General features: G+C 44.2%; 1 protein-coding gene across 4 annotated transcripts in view; it reads left to right on the top strand.

Moving 5' to 3' along the window:
- Positions 1–23,198, top strand: part of CCDC88A (coiled-coil and HOOK domain protein 88A) — an 822,041-nt gene that overhangs the window by 278,050 nt on the left and 520,793 nt on the right. For all 4 annotated transcript variants that reach the window (XM_078649494.1, XM_078649496.1, XM_078649495.1 and 1 more), the window contains exon 5: positions 2,640–2,698. In XM_078649494.1, coding sequence (XP_078505620.1) covers positions 2,640–2,698 — 59 coding nt within the window. The remainder of the gene's footprint in view (positions 1–2,639; positions 2,699–23,198) is intronic.

Below are 23,198 nucleotides of genomic sequence, written 5' to 3'. Positions count from 1 at the left end.
TGAACTAAAGATTTTCCGTTGCACCACAGCCATTTCCCATCCCAGTTGTTTTATTTGAATTCTTTGTACTTATTTAAGAAGGACTGGCAACTTTATGATAGAAAATCCTTGGATCTATTACTGTAGCATTTTTCTGGCTACTTCTTTCACTAAATGTGCTTTTGTTCACATTTTTTTTAATTTACCATTCTAAGATGTGTGTCCAGCATCTTGGAAAGGTATGTTAAAACCAAAAAAAAACAGCCATTGGATTATGACTTATGACATGCATGCATGGAGACACACCTGCGCATACGTCATTACCCTGGGATCAAGAGGCAAAATGGCCTCTGCAGCATTACATTAGCTCAAGCTTGCGTAATCACACTGCAGCTAGATTTTGGCTTTATTTTGCTCAGGCTGCTGCTCATTATCAGCAACAAGCATTGGCAAAAGGACGGCTAGCATCTTCTAACAATTGATTGCTTTTGACAATACTTGTTTGGGATTTTGTCTTTGTTTGCGATATCTAGTTTAAGGTACATTTAAGGTAAATTCTGCCCTGGTGCAAATCGCTGCAGGATAAAACATTTTTCTGCATTTTCAACATGTATTCTGAGTGAACTTTTTATAACTGTTAATGTCTTCTGAGAACTAAATCTGTTATATCCCCACGCTTCCATGGTGCACATGATCCAATTGTTTGTCAAGCTTTGTGTAAGAGGTGTATTTACACCGTGACTTTTAATCAGTGGCGTTATTTGTTAAATAAGTCTTCATAATTGGATTCTTTAAATTCCATTATTTAGTTATCATGCATATAGTGCAGGTTTTAAATAACACAAATAAGGGTAAGCACGTGCTCTGCAATAGATTTCTTTTTGTGAGGAATATAAGATGGTTCTATTATAGATCCAAATTTCTTGCATCTCGCATTAGTTTCCCGTTTCTTTGCACTGGAAAAAGGCACTTGCAAATGGGTCACCTCATTGATTTGTGAATGCATAAAACCATTTTGATTTAGATGGAAATTAAACGTTTCTACACAAACAGATAATACATATTCACTTCCTTTTTTTCTAATCTCCTCTCTTCTAGGGGTCTCTTCATTTCTTAGAAATGAAATAGACCTTACTACACACTACCTCTAAATAATTTGTAGTGAGATTATAATACCAGGCTTCACAACATACCTGCCACGGGACATCTCTTCCCTTCCACACAGGCCAAAATGTGCGTTCAGTCATAGGAAGAATAGTTACCGTCTCTCCTTCCTGGAAGTTTCTTATTAGTGACATTTACAGTGCAGACCCAGCAGGTCGATCCATTCCTCTTAAACCCGTTAAATTGACATGATTTTAGGGTCAACTCCACAAATTGCACATACGTTTCCTACAAGAATTCCAGTTTTGGAAATCTACAAATGCTATCTGATTTTCTGTACCTAGATTAACCAGTCATTACTGCGTAACGTTCTGCTTCCAAGATCGGTGCCAGGATTGGCCTGGAAGTGATATAGAAACCATTTTTTTAAATCCACCCTGACTCCGATCGTCTTACTCAGTAGGCTTATCTTTGAGAGTATATGCAAAAGAGTTGAAAAGTTGATATATTGAAGTGAATGTGCAACGAATGCAACCTCTGGCAACTGTACAGCCTCCTACTTGGTGTTACCACTGTACTGTCTCATCCTTCCCCTTGTTGCATAGTTTTTAACAAACAATGAATGTATCGGAAAAACTAATTTTAATGGCCTTTTGTTATTACTGGTTAGGTTCAGCCATAATAGGTGGCGAGAATGGACTGGGAATATGGTCTCTGCCTGTAACCGTGGAAATGTGTGCAAAGATTAAGTCCCAGAGGAGACAGTGGGCAATGCTAAATAGTGGTAACTAGAGAAGGCTCCAAAAGTTGGAAATCTACAGATAAAGTTATATAACATATACTTTTTGTATGCCTATCATTTCAAAGCCACGGAAATATTGTTTGGCAGATTAATAAACGTTTTTACGGAATTATGGATCAAGAGTGAAGAGAATTCACAGTGAAACCTAATTTAAACTAAATAAATGGCTAGGTTGGTGTGTGCGTAAACATATCGGAAGAAATAGTCCTTCACACTCCTTCTCTCGCCTCCATCCCGTTCTTTGCATTCTAGCAAAACAGTGTCACATGTAATCACCCAGTTACGGGGCAAGTAATAAATGACTTCTTATTCTTGCATTATTTTTTCTTACTCTTCCCATGTGCATGGCAACCCTTGCCATCAAATGGATCCCTGGATTCCTTCCTCCTCATCCCCCCATACCAGCCAAATGACATACATCCTCTGTCCTCCATTCTCTGATGTTAATGTTTCCCTCTTCAAAGTACAAGCTAGAGCTCTCCCAGTCCCCCTCAACCTGGTGTAGTTTTTTCCCCTTCTCCTTACTACCCTACTCGTTTCATTCTTCATTGAACTTCCCATTCCTTGTACAGCGCTTCACAGCATTATATCAAGGTTCAGTCTACATAAACTTCATTCATACAAACATACATATATATACAGGATTAACAATAGCAAAAAGCCAGTGTGTCCTTTTAATGTCCTGGCTGCAAAAAATGTCAAATAAAGTCATAATTAAACAACTAATTATGTTTCTCTGAAATTTGTTTTCTAGAGCAAGGAACTGAAGAAGTACAAAAGCTGCTCTTACTTTTACTGGGCTGTGCAGTTCAAGTGAGTATTAGAGTACTTACAGATGTGTAGTGTTAAGTTCAGTCACCAATGTTTATTTCCTTTATCGTGTTAATAGCAGACCAATCCTCATTGGTCACAACTGAATCATAGTTAGGTAACTAATGCCACAATAATTGAAACCTTGAGTTGTCTACTGTATTGATGCTATTGTTCACCTATTTACGAGCTAAACCAAAGACTTTTGAAAGAGGATTGAGTGCTGTGATATGCGGTAATATTTATCTCTTATTTGTTTATTAAAACATATGGCAAGACTGTAATTTTAAACATTTCCACTAAGCCTTCAGGGTCATAGCCTAAGTTACTAAGCATCTTCTAATAATACCAAAATGTTTAAAGCTATTCCAAGATTTGCATGTGTTTTCAGCACCTTCTTAAGATTATTGTGCTTGCTTTGTAAGTTGTAGATGGTTAACTTACTCTACATTACATTTCCTCATCTTCTGACGCAAACTGTTGGTTTCCCTGATTTGTGGCGCATGGGGCTTGTTTCCGTGCTTATCTGGGTGTTTAGTTCTGCAGTGGAGGCATCCACCTCATTTGAATTAACCTGAACCAATGAGATGGAAGTGCTTGTTCTTCTATTCTCCCTAGAGGCCGCATAGCTCAGATATCTACCAAAAGCTGTGTGTGAGGGAGTCTCCAAGGAGAGCTCTGCTCTAACCCATCAGTGACCTTATCCTGTTACTTACTCTGATCTATCTGTAGACTGAACCAACCCTATTTTCAACTTTCGTAGAACTGTAAGTCGTTTTTAAGGTAAACTCTATTCCTGGGGTAAACAACCATTACAACGCAGTCATTACAACGCACTACCATTACCACGCAGCTGTTATAATGCAACTGGCTTTACATCACATGCCATTATAATGCTTGGCATTAAAACACATGTCACTCCCTACAAATCATGCCAGTACAACGCATGCCATTACAACGCATGCCATTACAATGCATGGTAAGTAATGGTGATTTTTTAGTTTAGGGTGGGTATGGATTTTGGGGTACATGGGGATAGTATTTTTACTCCAACACTATCCAACACTTACCCTACTGTTGCACTCACTGGAGTAGGAATAGTAATTTCCCCCCCTACACTATCCAACACTTACCCTACTGCTGCACTCACTGGAGTAGGAATAGTATTGTTTAACCCTACACTATCCAACACTTACCCTACTGCTGCACTAACTGGAGTGGGAATAGTGATTTGTACCCATACACTACGCAACACTTACCCCACTGTTGCCCCAAAAGTATTATCTGTTGTAATGGTATGCATTATAATGGTAGTTTCTAAAAATGCATTGTAATGGCATGCGTTGTAATGGTTGTTGTGATGTAAAAACCACATTGTAAAGGCATGCGTTGTAATTGTTTGCGCTGTAACATCATATATTCCTTCCTGGGCAGAAAGTTCATTCCTCTGTCACACACTGCCAACATGACTGAGAGAGAAAAAATCTCTTTTCAAATGTTTTACCTGTGGACAGAAAAAGATCTATTCTGAGGATCCACAAAAACAGTGTATTTATTTTCGTATCCGACTCACAGAGCTTCACACTGTGATGTTTGTAAGACTTTTCCATGTAAAACTGAAGGACAATGAGAGGAGATCGGCACTTTACGTCTTTGTGAGGCCCTCTCGCCTGGGGATGATTCTAGGAAAGTGCTCTACCAAATACTTTCACAAAGGCTGTATATAAAGAACACAAGCAGAGTTTCCAGAGCTGTACATATTGTTTAAAGCGTCTGCAGCCACCTTCTTGCAGGAAAAAAACTGCAGTTTCTGCTGTTAAACACCCCTGAAAGGAAGAGTATAAACACTGGTGAAAAAGTTGTGTGGAAATCTAATTCCTGTGATATCCTGTCTGGAACCTCACCATTGGCACTAAATTATCCTCATTAGTGATGAATAAAAGACCTCTATTGTCAATGTGTCTCAAGCCTTGACGACGGCAGTGAGGAGATCATCATCATCAACAACAACAGTGCCATTAACAGTGATGCAGTCAACAACGATGACATTGTTGACAACAGCTCCGAAGATAGATGTCCCTCTTCCATTAACCGTGACATCGTTGACATTAACACTCTTGCTGTTGAAAACCATCAATGACAACACCATCAACAATGGACTTTGTTATATCTACCTTTCCACCTTTCAAAGCGACTGCTGGTTTGCCCCCAGATTCTGGATTCGGAAGATGCTACGGTGACTGCCTGTAGACCTACCTAATGGGATGTATATTACATCCCTGACTTTGAGGAGCTCTAGATGAAGAGGACATTAACCAGAAGTATGGGTATCAGCCGCAGACCTACATAGCTGACAGTTCTTGCTCTTATGGTTCTGCTTGCTCCAGGTGAGAGCTGGAGACCTGTTGCTTTTTTAACAATTTTGCAGCAGATGATGAACTTTGCAGCAAAAGATTACTTCTTCAGCACCCTGTGAAACATCCTCCCACTGCATCACCTGCCATGCCTACACCTCCGCCTTTACCATCTATGCCTCCCCACAACCTCCTCTACAAAAAGATACACCTCCCAGAATTGTCAACCAACCACTTGTTCCGCCATTGGGTAGGGACATGGGTGAGCAAGATGTATATGATTCTGTGTATTCGGATTTGGAGGAAGAGAAAGGTTAACATGCTTAGGGAGATAACAGAGATAATGGGTTGTCTGCGATATACCCAAGGACGTAACTAACTCACGCCCGTGGACAACACAGCCGGGATTTATACCAAGGAATTAAATTTACCAATGGATTTAGTAGAGCAGCAATGACTTTAAAGAACAACCATGCAGGACCAATCGAACTATACTAGTACTTGACTTTGTCTGATTGAAGGCCTAAAATTGCTGAAAGTATTGTCTACAGTTCCAGCAGTGGTGCCACAAGTGGGGAAATAGTACAGGGCCCCGGAATCTGCCCTTACCTGCCTTACCGGACTTCTGAAACCGGACGTTAGGAGGCAGAGATGTCTGAGGTCAACAGCTTTCAGTCCAGAGGTCCAAGCAAAGATCCTCTATGTGCCAATTAATGGGCTAACTCTGGAAATATGTGGATAATGTCCTACAAAATATCATGACAGACACAGATATAGCAAAATCCCTAGGAGTACTACATCATTGATGTCCCGGGTCAGCCAATTTTCATGGTTCACGCAGATTCCAAGCTTCTAGGGGAGCTTTCAATCAATATGGAGGCCAAGGATGACCATATTAGCCCTAGGAAAAACCGGATATGACAAAGGATATACATCCAACCGCAACTGAAGTCAAGGGTATGGCAGATCGGCTAGATGAAAAGGGAGCACATCCCAGTAGCGCTCCAACAACAATGAGAAGAGAGCCTGACTTTCTGCAGCTGTCCCCTCTTTCATCCCAATCTTCACAAATGTGAATAGGGGAATTTCCCTTTTTGCCCCTGCATTGGAGTCCATAACATCAGACCTATGTGTGAGGCAGATTGTACATACAGGACATATGCAGGAATTCGGAAAATATCACCTAATCACCCACCCAAGAACGAACATCATCATCACTTGAGGAAGCTACAACAGGAAATTCTTCGCCTCCTATAGCTATAGAGATGGTCCCCAGATCCAGAGAAACCAGGCATTTTCTTCTAGGTTCTTACTGATAAAGAAGTAATTGGGCCATTGTATACCAATTCCAGACCTCAGAACTGAACACGTTCTTGAAAAAAAGCTTTATATTTTCTTATGGTTACACTCCAAGAAGTCCTACTGATGATCCAGGGAACAAAATACATAACCTCCTGGAATCTTTAAGATGTATAATTTCACATCCTTATGTACCAGAAACACAGGAAAAAACCCTGGTTTTTAGCGGCCGTGCAGTACTACCAATTCAAGGTGCTTACATTCGACCTCAGATTAGTGCCTCAAATATCTACCAAGAACCTAGCACCAGTTACTGCCTTCCTTAAATTACATGGTTGCCAAGTGTACCTGTACTTGTATGACTGGCTCATCAAAACTCCATCAAGGGAAGAGGCAAAGGATTCTATGGCCACCTGCATCAATCTCTCCCACAGGTTAGGATTCACTATAAACAGCAAAAAATCCTCCATGGAACCACACATCAAAATTCAATTCTTGGGCGCAATGTCTTTCAGGGAAAAACATTCTCTTCCCCAGAAAGAGTGATGAAGCTTCAGGCCATTGGAAAGCCTCTTTATCAGGGAATCAGTTACAGTCGAGCTGTACAATTCTGTGCTGGACCTTGTTTTATCCTGTAAAGGCCTTATACCCTTTTGCAGACTCTGAATGAGACCCGTCCAATCATCATCAATAAGCTTTATTCGGTTGAAACAAAGCAACCATAAAAGCACAATACAATTTTTAAAAATACATTCATATCAATACATTATAAAAAGAGATACCATACCAGTGAATAGATGAGTTCATACATACAATAAGTTCACCACAGTATTACAAAAGGGTTTTAAGTTATGCGAAATTGCAAATGCATTAGCAAAGAATTTCATTTGTTTAAAAAAAGGGGGGTACAACCCTCGCTCAATCTAGATGTAAACAGTCTAATCATAGCAACTTCCCACACTTAATACCACCTCCCCTGCAGTTCTCCTGGCGTAGCACTAACTATGGTAATAGATAACCCCAGGATTCAGGATTTTATTATCAGACCATTCAAGGATCAGTTTATCAGGTCAATACACCCAATCTGTATCGGAAAGTACAGAAAAACTATTCCGAGTGGATAGATTGTAATTGCTGAGTGTATGGCCTTTATTGCCCCTGCAGTGATTCTTTTCTGTCTTTAATCTTACTGGGGGCATGAATGCGCAACTGGGGTAAAAGTCTCTCAATTCCCTTATAACTATTGGGCCGTCACCCCTTTGAGGCTGCCAGCCTTGCAGATAAGGGACAACACGGGGATCCTTAAAATTTACGAGGATCAGATCACCCGCTATATCTTTAGTTAGAGGACCCAACCATTTCACCCTTCTGACGTTCAAAAATTTCCCGACGATGTTTGGTGGGAGGGGCCTGTTCTTTGTTAGCCAGAAAGATACCTTATTTGCCAACTCCGCTTGTCCCTCGATCTTACCGTTACTTAATTCGGGCACACCTGAAAGAATGCATACAAATGGAGCGGCCTCCGGCGGTAGATCAATTTGGTTGGTTTTCCTTTGCCTATAGCCATTGTTGGAGAGAGTCCCCACTAAGGGCGATGGATCATTGGTCGACCCTACTCTGTTATCAGTGCTCTGTGGTATTACCATTTTTGATGTTGTCTGCCGAGTATTGGATATTAGTGGCTTTTTAGATTTTTTAGGGGCAGATGGCTGGGTTGGGGGGGTACTGCTTTGTGTAGAAGTTAATGGGAGATCGGCAGTGGCTGGGGGTTTTACCTTGTTAGCACCTACCAGGCTTTCTAAAAGGATTGCGTTTGCTTTCATTGTCTCTTCTATAGATGTTACTTTTTCCCCTATTACCATAATTCTTTGAACCAATGGGGATATTAGAGATTTGACAATAAGTTCAATCAGGGCCAATGGGTCAGTTGGTATGATAGATAGGGGTGAATCAGAAGTGAAGCATGCCCTGAATGATTTCGGGGTATTGCTAGTGGCTGAGGGGGAACTTGCATACCGCTTTCTTTTAGAAGGGGGAGTCTGAGGGTTAGTTATTAAAAGAATGCTATCTTTAACTGAAGTTGGAGAGGGGGTTCCTAGGTAGGTTACTTTAGGATTGGGTGGTGTGTTATGCTTAGGACTTGTAATTATTGGAGCACCTGTTTGTTTATTTCCCTCTTCAATCCAGTTGTGATTAGTTTTACAATGCGCATTAAGTTCATCCAATAAGGATAGTGATTGGCAGTAGTTAGCTGTCACCAAAGGGGATTCACAACTGGATTGTAAAATGTCCAAAGTCCCCTTCCCAGGCCCCCCATGGGAGTTAGTATTATTTAAGGCCCCTTTACCAGCCATAAGGTGGTTTGCTTTTATATATGAGAGAGTAATGAAAGCAACAACAAACACCAGACACCAGTGCTGGGCCAATATATAATGTCAATAGTCCTTTTCTTTTAGCCCAAGTGTGAGTCACGGCAGTCCCTGTTATGAGTCGATGAGTTTTACCTCCTTTATCCAGTGGAAATCAGGCGAAATGCAAATAGGGTGGCCCTGCCCTGCCTCTTGCGGCCTCTGGCGGCCACAGACGGCCCGCCCTCTGCCCGGGCTCCGCCCGGCGCCGTCCGCGCCGTGGAGGAAGCCACGAGTGTTTATGCGCCTCCGGGCGCGCAAAGCAGGAAGTGGGCGTCGGGAATCCGGCGCAGGGGTCGCTGGGAACCGTAGTTCCTCCCCACAGCGGCCGGGCTTGATGGTGGCACCGGCGGCGGGAGTGAACTCACGGCGTGACCCCCCCAGCACCCAGCGATGGTCCTTGTGGCAGGTAGGGTCCTTCCTCTCCCCTCGGATATTTTTCAAAATGCCCCCGCTCCTCTGTGGGAGCCACGAGTGTTTATGCGCCTCCGGGCGCGCAAAGCAGGAAGTGGGCGTCGTTAATCCGGCGCAGGGGTCGCTGGGAACCGTAGTTCCTCCCCACAGCGGCCGGGCTTGATGGTGGCACCGGCGGCCGGAGTGAACTCACGGCGTGACCCCCCCAGCACCCAGCGATGGTCCTTGTGGCAGGTAGGGTCCTTCCTCACCCCTCGGATATTTTTCAAAATGCCCCCGCTCCTCTGTGGGAGCCACGAGTGTTTATGCGCCTCCGGGCGCGCAAAGCAGGAAGTGGACGTCGGGAATCCGGCGCAGGGGTCACTGGGAACCGTAGTTCCTCCCCACAGCGGCCGGGCTTGATGGTGGCACCGGCGGCGGGAGTGAACTCACGGCGTGACCCCCCCAGCACCCAGCGATGGTCCTTGTGGCAGGTAGGGTCCTTCCTCACCCCTCGGATATTTTTCAAAATGCCCCCGCTCCTCTGTGGGAGCCACGAGTGTTTATGCGCCTCCGGGCGCGCAAAGCAGGAAGTGGGCGTCGGGAATCTGGCACAGGGGTCGCTGGGAACCGTAATTCCTCCCCACAGCGGCCGGGCTTGATGGTGGCACCGGCGGCGGGAGTGAACTCACGGCGTGACCCCCCCAGCACCCAGCGATGGTCCTTGTGGCAGGTAGGGTCCTTCCTCACCCCTCGGATATTTTTCAAAATGCCCCCCAATCACAACTGGATCTTCAGTTGAAACACGTAGACGGCTCATGGGACAACACGGCCTAAGTCACAATGCGGCTGAAGCAAGCAAGGTTATCATGGAGATTTCCTACAAATCTTAATGTGGGCCTCTCTTTCCATCCTTCTTCCAACAGAGTAGTGCTAATACTAGATGCGTCCATGGACGTAAGTGGAGTTCACATGCAGGAATTGTCAACCAGAGACCTCTGGTCAGATACAGAAACGATGACCCATAGCAATGTCTTGGAGCTTCGGGCCAGAAGACTGTACCAACAAGCTTTCCTCCCAAGACTGGCAGAACAAGTAGCCCTCATCAGGACAGACGTCTTCAATGTTTTACACCACCAAGCAGGGGAAGGGAATCCCAGCCTCTCACAAAAAAGCACAACTGCTGTGGGACTGGGCCATTACTCACTAAGTTGTCATCGCTGTAAAACATCTACAGGGGCGCCACACCAATCAAGGGGACTCACTCACTCCAACACTATTAGAATACAACAAGTAGGCGCTCTACCAGGAGCAAGTCAGCTAGTCAGCTATGCCTTTCAAAAATGGGGTCTCCCCACTTCGGATTTGTTTGTCACCCAGAGTAACAAGACATTTCATTTCTGATAGATACATCTGCCGTGTGGATTCTTCACCTTGTGAATATCCCCTTGCGTCAGCAACATTCGGAAATTCTTTTTGTAGCCTCGCGCCGACGTGGACTCTGACGTCATAGAGACACGACCTCGCTCGCGACTCCGCTGACGTCACCGACGCCTACAATAGGCCCACGCCGGCGTGATGACATCAGTTCCCTTTTTTCCGCGTCGTCGACGCTAACGGTTTCGGGATACTCTGTAGCTTTGGTACATTGTTACTTTATTTCCTCGATTCTCCATTCTCGGATATTTTTGTTCTGTTGTCATGTCGACAAAGAAGACCGGGTTTAAGCCTTGCAGAGAATGTGGGAAGATGATGTCCGTTACGGACCCTCACCAAGACTGCATCTAGTGTTTAAGTTCGGATCATGACGTCGATGGATGTCCATCATGTCAGAAGATGAATCCGAAGGCTCTTCGTGAAAGAGAATCTAAGCTTCTTGTGGCCAAGCTTAAGGCGAGTAAGGTTAAAAGATCATCGAAGCATTCGAAGAGGTCGAAGTCGAGATCCAGGTCGAGGTCTCGGGAGGCGTCGGCTTCGAAGTCTTCGTCCGGTCACGCTTCTGGTTCTCACAAAAAGCATAAGAAAATGAGACATGGATCACGTCATCATTCTAGATCGAAGTCTCCCAAGAGGATGAGGTCGAAGGTGATTCCTCCTCAAGTGTCGGATCGAGAAGGTGAGGCTTCGCCTTCGGAGTCGATGGTCCATTCTCCGACTCCAGTTCCGGATCCGACTCCGGCTCCATCTCCGGCTCCGTCTCTGACTTCGGAGGACACCGTTGGAGTTCCTGTTGAGGAGGAGGTTTCGAATCCTGTTGAGGAAACAGATTCAAACGTGCCTCGAGGTCAGCCTGAGCATCCACCATTCCCGACTCCAGGCCAGGACCCCTCTGCGTTTATAAACGCAATGTATGGTGTTTTCTCGAGTTCGTGGTACCCCTCTGGAGCACCTTCGGGTCCCATGGGTCCTATGGCTTTCAATTTGGGTGTTCCTCACTCATATGCTCCGGCACCCTTCATGCCGTATATGCCAGCTCCGACTCCGCTGTGGCAATACCAGGCTCCACCGAGGTCGACGCCGATATCGACGCCGGCTCGGCCGAAGTCGACGACTCCGATTCCGGCGTCACCGACTCCTTTGGATTCTATGGGGCAGCCTTTTAAGCCCTCGGATTCGATTCCGAAGTCGGCTCCGGCTCAGTCGAATTCAGCGTTGGATTCGGCTGCACTTCGAGTTAAGATGAGATCTCGAAGGGAAGCACAGCGTCTTCTGGTTGAACAGAGGGTTGCTGAATCGTCTTCTGAAGTGGAGGAAGGTGAGCTGGAGGGGAATTGTTTTGAAGACCTGGAGGACGCCAGTGGTCTCGAGTTTTCACCAGAGTGGTCTTTGCCTTCAGGACCTGATGCTCCTTCCAGAGATGTTCAACCCTATCATGTTGTCATGAAGAAGGCAGCAGGACTTTTGGGTTTGATTTTGCCCTCTGTTGAGTTTAAGTCGAATTTGTTGACAGAGGTCCTCCATTCTCCAAGCTCGTCAGTGGAACCTTTGCTACCATTTAATGATGCTTTAAAGGATCCCATAATGGATGTTTGGAAGAAGCCTTTTTCTGCTCCTGCGGTTTCAAAAAGTGTGGCTAGGAGGTATAGAGTGGCTCCTGAGGATCCTGCTTTCTTATCTTCTCATCCTTCCCCTGAGAGTTTGGTAATTCAGGCCGCTTGCTCTAAGAAGTCAGTTGGGGCTTTTCCCCAGGTGCCAGGCGACAAAGAGGCCAAGAAACAAGATCAAGTTGCGAAAAAGATTTTTTCCTCGGCTAGTATGGCTTTGAAGTCTTCTAACGCCACTTGCCTTATGGGAAGATACATTCATGCTCTTATGGACTCTATGCGTTCATTGGTCCCTAAGGTTCCTGAGGATAGTAGAAAAGACTTTGAGGAAGCTTTGTCTGACTCGCAGGCGGCAGCTCGTCAGGTAATCCAAAGTGGACTGGATACTACGGATTCTGTGGCAAGGATCATGGGCACGGCGGTTGCCACGAGGCGTTCAGCCTGGTTGAAGTAATCTGACTTTTCAGCCGATGTGCAGTCTGCATTATTGGATTTGCCTTTCGATGGTGAGGGGCTTTTTGGAAAGAAGGCAGACACGGCCTTGGAATGATTCAAGGACAGCAGGGCAACTGCTAGATCTCTTGGCCTTCAGGTCAGAGGTTCTGCGACCAGAAAATTTAGAGGGTTTGGCCGCTCTTCCTTTCGGTCGTATAGACCAGTTCAGCAGCAGCAACAACAACAGCAGCAGCAGAATACCTTGTATAGGTCTTACAGAGGGAAGCAGAGAGCATGTCCTCGAGGGCGTCAAGCCTCTTCCTCCTCTACCTCCTCTAACCCCCCAGCCACGGAAAAGCAGCCCTAGATCTGCCATTCAGAATCATGTAGGCCCAGTGGGGGGTCGGCTTACCCACTTTCTACGAGATTGGGAATCGGTTACATCAGATCTTTGGGTTCTCAATCTCGTAGAAAATGGGTATGCCCTTCCCTTTCGGGAATTCCCTCCCAATTACCCTCCTTGCCAGGGGTATTGCTCAGAGGAACATCTGTTACTCCTCCAGGAGGAAGTCCAAACCTTATTGAGAAAAGGTGCGATAGAGGTGGTTCCAGAGCAGGAAAGGGGTCAGGGGTGCTATTCCCGGTATTTCCTGATTCCCAAGAAGGATGGCAGGCTTCGTCCAATCCTGGATCTCAGGATCTTGAATTTTTATCTAAAGCAGGAGAAGTTCAAGATGCTCACCCTTGCTCAGGTTCTTCAGGCGCTGCAAGAAGAAGACTGGATGGTGTCACTCGACTGGCAGGATGCGTATTTTCATATTCCGATCCTGAAGTCGCACAGGAGGTATCTCCGTTTTACGGTGGGATCGCAGCACTACCAGTTTGCGGTCCTTCCGTTTGGACTTACTACTGCACCTCGGGTCTTCACCAAGGTGATGGCAGTGGTGGCGGCGCATCTCAGAAGATCGGGGATTCCTGTATTCCCGTATCTGGACGATTGGCTGATCAAAGCCGAATCGTCGGAGACTGTGCTTCATCATCTGCAGGAGACAACTCAGTTGTTGTACAGGTTGGGGTTTTCGATAAACATGCCCAAATCTCACCTGGTGCCCTCCCAGCGCAACCTGTTCATAGGTGCTGTACTGGACACAACTGTATGTCGTGCATTCCCTCCCCCTCAAAGGATTCGCGACATACAGGAAATGATTCCTTTATTCTACAATGGAGCGGTTGTTCCAGTCCTGAAGGTCCTTCGCCTGCTCGGTCTGATGGCTTCTTGTATTCTGTTGGTCAACCATGCACGCTGGCACATGAGGGCGCTCCAGTGGTGCCTCCGCAGGCAGTGGTATCAGCACAACGGAGATCTCAGGGAGTCAGTGAGGATCTCCAGAGAAACTGCAGCGGATCTGTCTTGGTGGGGCGTGGAAGGCAATCTGTCTCAAGGAAAGCCTTTCCATCTGCCTCCATCGGTGGCCACAGTGATAACGGATGCATCCACTCTAGGGTGGGGTGCTCATCTGGGGGATCTGGAGGTCAAAGGTCTTTGGTCTCCAGAGGAAAGGTTGCTTCACATCAACCTTCTAGAGTTGCGGGCGATACGTTTGGCGCTCAAGGCTTTCTTCCCTTCCCTTCGCGGTCAGTCAGTCCAAGTCCTGACGGCCAACACGACCGCGATGTGGTACATCAACAAGCAGGGAGTAGTGGGGTCGCAGTGTCTTTGCAGAGAGGCTATGCGTCTCTGGTCCTGGGTTCAGGACCATCAGATTTGTCTGATGGCAAATCATCTGGCCGGAGTGTTGAAGGTTCGTGCAGACAGTCTCAGTCGGCAGTTCTCTGCCGACCACGAGTGGAGGCTTCACCCGGATGTGGTTCACGACATCTTTCGGATGTGGGGGACTCCTCGGGTGAACCTGTTCGCCACTCACGAGAATGCTCACTGTCCGTCATTCTGCAGTCTCCAGTATCCGATGCAAGGAGCCTTGGGTGACGCGTTTCAGTTGAGTTGGAGAGGTCAACTCCTTTACGCGTTTCCTCCCATACCCTTGATTCCTCGGGTTCTGAGGAAGATTCGACAAGACCGGGCCCAAGTCATATTGGTCGCCCCGGATTGGCCAAGAAGGGTGTGGTATACAGATCTTCTCCACCTCTCCTCTCACCCGCCGCTCCGTCTCCCTCTCAGGGCAGACCTCCTCTCTCAGATGGAGGGGCAGGTTCTACACCCCCACCTCCAGACATTGCACCTTCATGCCTGGAGATTGAACGGGGCAACCTGATTTCTTTTTCCCTCCCACCTGACGTTGTGGATGTCATCTTGTCAGCCAGGCGTGACTCCACTAAGTCCATCTATTCTTATAGATGGGCGAAATTTGTCTCGTGGTGTGGGGAAAAATCTATTGACCCTTTGAGAGCCCATTTGTCTGACGTTCTCCAGTTTGCCCTTTCTCTGGCTCAGCAGGGTCTTGCTGTTGCTACGGTGAAAGGTTATCTTTCTGCGCTGTCAGCTTTTATCTGTTTGCCTGACCAGCCCTCTCTTTTTAAATCACCTGTGGTTTTAAGGTTTTTGAAGGGCCTCACTAATAAGTTTCCTCCTACCCCTTTTATTGTGCCTCAGAGGGACTTGAATCTGGTATTGACCTTTTTGATGGGTGCTCCTTTTGAGCCTCTCCATAAATGTCCCATGAGGCTTCTTACCCTGAAAACAACCTTCCTTGTTGCAATAACTTCGGCAAGGAGGGTAAGTGAGCTTCAAGCTCTTAGTTCCAAGCCCCCTTTCTTGACCATTCATGCTGATCGAATGGTTCTCAGGACCAGGGCTGCTTTTCTGCCTAAGGTGGTAACTCCCTTCCACCTGGGACAGTCTATTACTTTGCCTACCTTTTATCCTCCCCCTCACCCTTCTAAGGAGGAAGAGAGACTGCACCGTCTGGACCCTAAGAGGGCGGTGTCCTTTTACTTGGACAGATCCAAGGACTTTCGTTTGGAAGACCAGCTCTTCATTGGGTTTGCTGGCTGCAAGAAAGGAAGAGCGGTCCATAAAAGAACTTTATCGAGATGGATCGTCCTCTGCATAAAGATCTGCTACTCTTTGGCCGGTAAGGAACCTCCAGAGGGTATAAGGGCTCATTCTACAAGGGCTAAGTCTTCTACCTCAGCATTGGCTAGAGGTGTTCCTGTTGAGGATATTTGTAGAGCGGCAACTTGGTCTTCCCTCCACACTTTCGCGAAGCATTACTGCTTGGATTCCGAGGTGAGGAGGGACGGTCATTTTGCTCGCTCTGTCCTTCAGGATTTCCTGGTTTAGAAGAGTGGACACCCTCCTCCGGGAGTGGGGACTGCTGTGGGACTCTATTCACAAGGTGAGGAATCCACACGGCACAAGTTACTTACCTTCGGTAACGCTTTTTCTGGTAGATACAATATCTGCCTGTGGATTCCTCACTGACCCACCCGCCTCCCCGTTGTCCACTCTTCTTTACCAGAGTTACTGTAATGTAATGTATATATATTATGTTGTCAGGGTAATGTTTCAATTGCTTTCCTGCATTTGCTTAACACTGTGTGTTTTGCCTTGAGTTTTGTGTACTGTGTATACTTTGTATATTTCCACTGTCATTGGTCCGTCCGTGTGCCTCGATGGCACGGAAAAAAGGGCGGAACTGATGTCATCACGCCGGCGTGGGCCTATTGTAGGCGTCGGTGACGTCAGCGGAGTCGCGAGCGAGGTCGTGTCTCTATGACGTCAGAGTCCACGTCGGCGCGAGGCTACAAAAAGAATTTCCGAATGTTGCTGACGCAAGGGGATATTCACAAGGTGAGGAATCCACAGGCAGATATTGTATCTACCAGAAAAAGCGTTACCGAAGGTAAGTAACTTGTTCTTCTATGCCAGCAGATTTTGGCAAGCATTAACCATGGGGAATGTCTTTTCAATCAAATGGTCCAACATCTTTGCATATGCCTTTCAACCATTTCTCCTGATCCCTAGGATACTGAGGAAGGTGGAGATGGATCACTGTACCCTGATTCTCATTGCTCTAGTGTGGCCACGCTAGTATTGGTACAGCAGACTTCTGCAATTATTTGTATTTCTGGTGATACCTCTGAAAAAACACTCCCGGCACAGTGGAGAGATACTAAATCTCAAACCCAAATTGCTGAGCCTGACACCATGGTCCTGTTAATTTAGAACTCTGTAACTTGTATCTGCCAATGAAATTCTGGGCCATCCTGGTGTAGGCTCGACTACGAGCAACCACTAAGACCTATAATGCCAAGTGGAAGCGTTTTTCTGTTTGGTGCAAAAATAAAGGATTCCATCCAGTGTATATGCAGCCTCACTAAATACTTCCATACTTATTGGACCTAGCCAAGAGTGGTCTCAGATAGGGGGACTAGTCCATCTATCTGCAATATCGAGAGTTAAAAAAACAGGAGGAACCTCATCCAGTTGGTTCCCTCAAAGGAACATGAACTGTTTATTAGAGGCTTCTTTAGAGCATTTCCCCCTGTATGGCACCCTCATGTGTCATGGGAAATCAACACTATCTTCAGACAGGTGACGCTGCCTCCCTTTGAGCCAATCGACAAAGCATTCTTAAAATTAATCTCTTGGAAGACAGCGCTTCTCCTACTGCTTACATCGACAAGCAGAGAAGCGGAAATGCAAGCATTCACTGTGAAGGAACCCTTTCTCCACTGGAGAAGAAATTAGTTACTTACCTGTAAGTCCAGTTCTCCAGTGTTGCTATCTTTCATATATTCACATGCAACCCTCCCACCTCCCTGGTCAGAGTTTAAATGATTATATACTCTAGTCACACTTTGTATTTTGAAATGTGAGTTATTGTGGCCTCCAGGGAAAGTAAGAGAGCTAGCAGTTCCACCTGATTGGTTGAAGTTCAGATTGTTCCAAACAAGGTGGAAGTGCTACTACACAAACAATGCTTTTAAAGTCCTAAGGCATTTTAACACTGTTTAGTGTTATTTAAGATTACTGGATATTCCTAACCAGATGAGGTGGAGTGATTGAAGTACGTGAATATACAAAATATACTAATGCTGGAGAACTGTTGTTACATGTAAGCAACTACATTCTTTTCATGAGGAGCATAGTCAGTACAGATTTGTATAAGATGGTTTCTGCCTAGAGAGGCACAGTCGACCAAATACAACAGGTTGCAATGCTATCCAGAGTGATTGGCAGTAGTTTAGACATTTTGCATTCCCCTAACACTTTTTGGCTCGTGTGGCGGTTAATAGCTCTTCTGAAAAAACCATCAACCAGCCATTTGTTACCCGCTCTTTACATCTATGTCAGATTAAAGAGTTGACCTTCAATAGAATGCATACTGTGCACCAAAGTCTCTATTTACAATAAACATTGTAGAGGATTCTGGGGCAAAAAACCTTCAATCTATCAATCAGTATTTATATAGCGTGATGTATCACCCCGGGGGTATCCAGGTGCTCAATTGCAGGTCTCAGTCAATGAGCCAGGTCCTGAGCCCCTTCCTGAAGTGGTTAAGGGAGGGAGAGGTGCAGAGGTGTAGAGGGGGTGTGTTCCAGGTTTTGGCGGCAAGGTGAGAGAGAGAGAGGGTCCTCCGGTGCGGGTGCGATGGATGCGTGGCATCTATGTGTGGGCGAGGTGAGCAAAATTAAGGTTTCTGGATGGTTGGTGGAAGGTCAGGCCACCAACAGTGCCCAGGACAGACTTACCTTCACTTCTTTCAAGCTTTGGCTGAATCCCTTGAGGGATCCTGCAGAATATTAACTGCATCTCTGCTTTTAAAGTCTGAGCCTAACCTCATTCAGGGCCTCAGGGCTGAATTCCGTGTACAAGTAGCTCCAAATATTGCCCCATTGGAAGATGTTTAAGCATAAGTTTAGGCAATATAAATACGAAGACTTAGTGCCAGCCTTACTATCTCAGTTGAATGTCTGTCTATTCTCTGAGGCCACATAGTAAGGGATGGCTCATAGGGATGTCGCACCAGTATGACTGTTAGTATTAAGTCAAATATACACAATGAATTCTGTTTACACTTGGGAAGAGAGAGCTTGTACACTAAATCTGGAGGGTCCTACATCATCTCATCTAAGACTTAGATGTAGGAAGAAGGTCAGGCCACTTCTGAGAGGCTGCATCTCATGTTTTTCTATAAATTAATTTCATTCACAGACTAAGGCAATCCTACACCTTCTCAATATCATTTGCTTACGAACACACCCTCTTTTACCAATCCTAGGGCATCATTGTCTCCACATCACTAGCCATTGTTTGGCCAGACTCCTCTGACAAACATTACCTTCACTGAAAATCAGTGTACCAGATCTGTCACTGTTAAAAAAACAGACTCCAGAGTGAGTTTTCCAAATGTTCATTGAGATAGAGCTTATTTTCCAATAGGCATTGTTAATAGGCATTGTTGGAAAGTTTGTCAATTCACCTTTTGCGATTCTGCCTTCTTATTCTTTGCTTGAAGACTTATTACAAAGCATATGCTGATTTTGCCCATTAACAGGTTTATCCTTCCTTGGGCTATAGAAAAATTGTATTTGTGTCATTTTCGGCTTCTGTTATGATATGATCTCAAATAGATTTGTTTGGGAATAATTGAACAGTCTACTACTTGGGCTCCCTTTCCATCGTGGATAGTGCGGCAGATTGTTCCAGTTTTAGCTGGGCCTGCTAAATATCCACTTTATGAAAGTGTGCCTCCTTTTGGCTTAAAAGACACACCTGAAATGTTTCTTGAGAAATAAGGACTAGAGGTTAACCCTCCGTTAAATTATTGGCTCACTACCAACCTTCCCTTTTGAGGAAAATGTGTTGTCCTCCTCCTCTGAGTTTTGAGTTCTGCCTAGCTTAAATTCATGTACCTCAAAAAATACATATTCATCTTGTCTCTCATTCAGTAATTCTTTTCCATTACTCTGTATAATCAGTTATTCCAGTTTTGGACCTTTCATGTATTCACATGCTTAAATCATTCACCGTCGTCGAGAATGAGTCCCACGGTACCTTAGAAAAGCAGTATAATGATAGGAATAGACAAGGAATGACCCCAGGCCCTTTAGTTTAGTAACATATCCTAGTAATTAAAAAAAAAATAGATTAAACTTAAGTTCCAACCAATCAGGTTGCCCCACCCTTTGGAACAATCCTGTGAGAAGCTCTAGTTCCTCCGATTTACTTCCACACATCATGTGAGAGAGTCTCCACTGAGCTCTGCTCAGTTCTATCTGTTTCAGAATATTTTAATCACTATATCTCTTCAGCTATATCTGTTTATCTTGCTCCGTATCTGACATCTTGATATGTCAGAAAAGACAAAGAAAGGATTGTTCCGACCCTGTGGCACTTGTGGTAGAAGAGGCTTTATTATGGTGACCCTCATCAAGATTGTATTTACTGCCTATATTCATCTCATAAGGCCAAGGGCTGGAAGGTATTTCCTACCTTTTCTTCAAAAACCTTTAAACACCATGAAGAGAGACTGATTTTATGGCTCCAGAACCTTACAACTAGAAAGGAGCCTGAGTTAGATGACAACAGTGAGGAATCTTCCTCAAAGAGGTGTAAGAAAAGAGAGAGGATGTTTCAGTTTCTCATTCCTCCCAGGAACCACCTAAAAATCCTCTAAAAAGACCTCTCATAGGTCTCACAGTTCACTTGTCAGCACAGGAAGAAGAGATTTCTGTAAAACAGCTAAAAGGGCAGAAAGAATACATTTTCTCTTCACAAATACCCAAAAAACAAAGGTCTGAGTCTCCTACCCTTCCGTCTCAAGTTCTCCACAAATGTAAAAATCTGTTGTCGCCTCAGTCGACAGAGAGATCATCAATGAGTTTTTCACCGTCGGCAATGTAATCATCGTCAATGCCATCTACAACAAAGAAAACCACCACTGTATCTACGACGTCGACTACCACAACAGTAACCACACTGTCGACTGCTTCGTCCTCCTCAACAAAGACCTCCTTGCCCATGACTCAAGTTCCCATACTGTTGAACTTGAAACTAATTCCGGCCTCATTGAAAACAACGACCATGGCACTCCCATCTACGACGAAATCGGCATTGTCACTGAAACCTCCTTTGACGACTTCAACGGCAACCTTGGCGGTAACCTTGTCGACGAGAGAAAAATTTCAAAAACAAAAGAAATTCAAATCTCTCACACCAGAACATACATCACCCAGTAAGGTGCCTTCTTTGCCACTTTTTGGATGAGGATGATTCCTATGACGACGGTCTTTTTGGCGTTGTGCACAGTCCATCAGAGCTGCATGTCAAATATCAATAGGATGATGACAACGTCAAATATTATGACCAGGAGTATTACCCTGCTCAAGAGCAATTCCTGATCCAGCGGCCTATAGGAAATATGTCATAAGCAACGCTACCTAACTCTATAACCTATTTCATAAAACACTACTCTAACTCATGGACCCATTAATCAAATATGACATATTTTGACCTACTGAATCAGGTGGCCAAATTAAACTTATATACAACTTATTTACAAAATATATACAACCGCGGTAAAAGATGACATCATTTGAACAAATCCTAACTATTTAAATGACCACCATGGCGATGGCATCTAGCTAATAGTAACCTGCGCTCCTGAATAACCAAGACCAGCTTGTTTCAAAAGTAAGATTTTTATTAACTAATTTTAGATTGTTGAGAATATAATTTTTATAAATGCAATTTTATTAGAATCATAGTAAGCATAATTGAAAACATCATAGAAAATCACAGTTTTAAGTAAGAAATTATAAGTTTAGCATTTTAAAAACCTAAGTCCCTAGCTAAGCTAAATAAATGGAAATAAAGTAAAGTCTTTAAGGGTTCTTACGTGCTCCAAGCAAAGTCCGTCAGCACGACACCCTCATCCGAAAGTTGAAAAGCAGCAGCGAGAGCCATCCATAGGGCATGGGTTTTTTATACCTTTCTACGCTAGCTAATCTAAGTAAAGGAAAATTTTCTGCAAAAGTCGATGTCTCATTGGTCCGAAAGTGACAAATGACATGTCACCCCATATTTCAAAACTTCCATCTCGTCATATTCTTTGAGACCATTGTCTTTATTGTACGTGTTCCAAAACTTCCTTAGTTTGCAACAAATTTGAACAAGAGTTCTCACTGGTTTCATTTCACTTCCTCGGATGCCAAGTTATCAAATGTTCTTTCTGACGGTTTCTGACCTTGGCCACGTCCGACAAAAATAATGACAGCGCTTCTTCATTGTTCAGTGAATGTAACTTTCATGGAAAACTTTAGGGTGGACATCGTGCTTCATGCAGAAATTGAATTCATCTTTTAGCAAACTCGAGCAAACTAGGCCCAAAAGCAGGCAACTTATTTTTCTAGTGTAAAACAAACACAAGGAAAGTATTAATGAAAGAAATATTATTTTATTCTGTTTCCACCCTTCGTTTACTAATTGATTAACCCACCCAATTAGTCTAATGTTACCTAGCAAGAAGCAAACAAATAAAGCAGCATTTTATATCTACCAGTCTTCAAGAATCCATGAAATCTTATATGCACCTATAATACTGGAAATGACATCACATAGACAAGGAAAGCAAAATAAGCACATGCCACGTTTAAATCTGCTGCAGTTAGTAATGACAAAAACGAAAACAACAAAATTAATTTATTATTTTTGCACGAACAAAAGATGCAACAATAATGCACGTTTATGAGCACACATGTTAATGTCCCCGTGTGTAAAGTTTAATCTAGATTGAGTTAGCATAACACATCACAAATCATTAATATTATTAATTCATATTATGGAAGTGTGACTTCACGAGTTTAAACAAAATTTTATTTTCTATCTCGCTTCATCAACTCCCTCATCTGGTGATTAACAAATCACCACACCACAACCCAAAATTTGGAAAATTTAGACTTCTTGGAAAATTATTCAAATTCATTTGAGTTAGTATTTCTAGAAATTTGTTTCTGCAAAATCCTTGCAATTGTCATATTGTGCTCTGTGTAATTCTTGTAACTCAATCTCCCTTTCTTCTTCTTTTTTGATTTTATAAATTCTTCTCTTTTCCTTCATTTGTTTCTTTCTCTTATGCAACAAACAACCAATTTTTGTCAGAACGAATATGAATATTATCACAATCAAAGGTGCCAAAATCTTGCCAAGAACTGAACTTCCAATGTCATGGAACCAATTTTTAATTGATTGAAATCTTTTTGAAAGTTTTTCTGAAAAATCTTCTTCTTCCAATGGAATTATCTCTGAATGCATTTCTGTAATGTTCTTAATGTACATCTCAATGTTCTTACTTTCGTCAGGGATATAGGTGCAACAATGTTGCACATGTAAAATGCCACAGACTCCTCCCTCTTTCGCTAGGAGTATGTCTAAAGCAAGGCGATCTTGAATCACCATGGATCTGATTGCAATGACCTCAACATTCACTAATGGGAAACCATCAGCTGTGTCTGTTGACAATCTGTCAACAATTGTGGATAATTTTCTGATTCTTCCTGCATTCAGGGTTATACCTACTAAAGGTATCACTGCTTCAAAAATATC

This window comes from Lissotriton helveticus, chromosome 6 (assembly GCF_964261635.1).
Source record: "Lissotriton helveticus chromosome 6, aLisHel1.1, whole genome shotgun sequence".
NCBI classification, from domain to species: Eukaryota; Metazoa; Chordata; class Amphibia; order Caudata; family Salamandridae; genus Lissotriton; species Lissotriton helveticus.
Note: the sequence above shows the minus strand (reverse complement) of the source record. Positions and strands in the feature narration are given on the sequence as shown.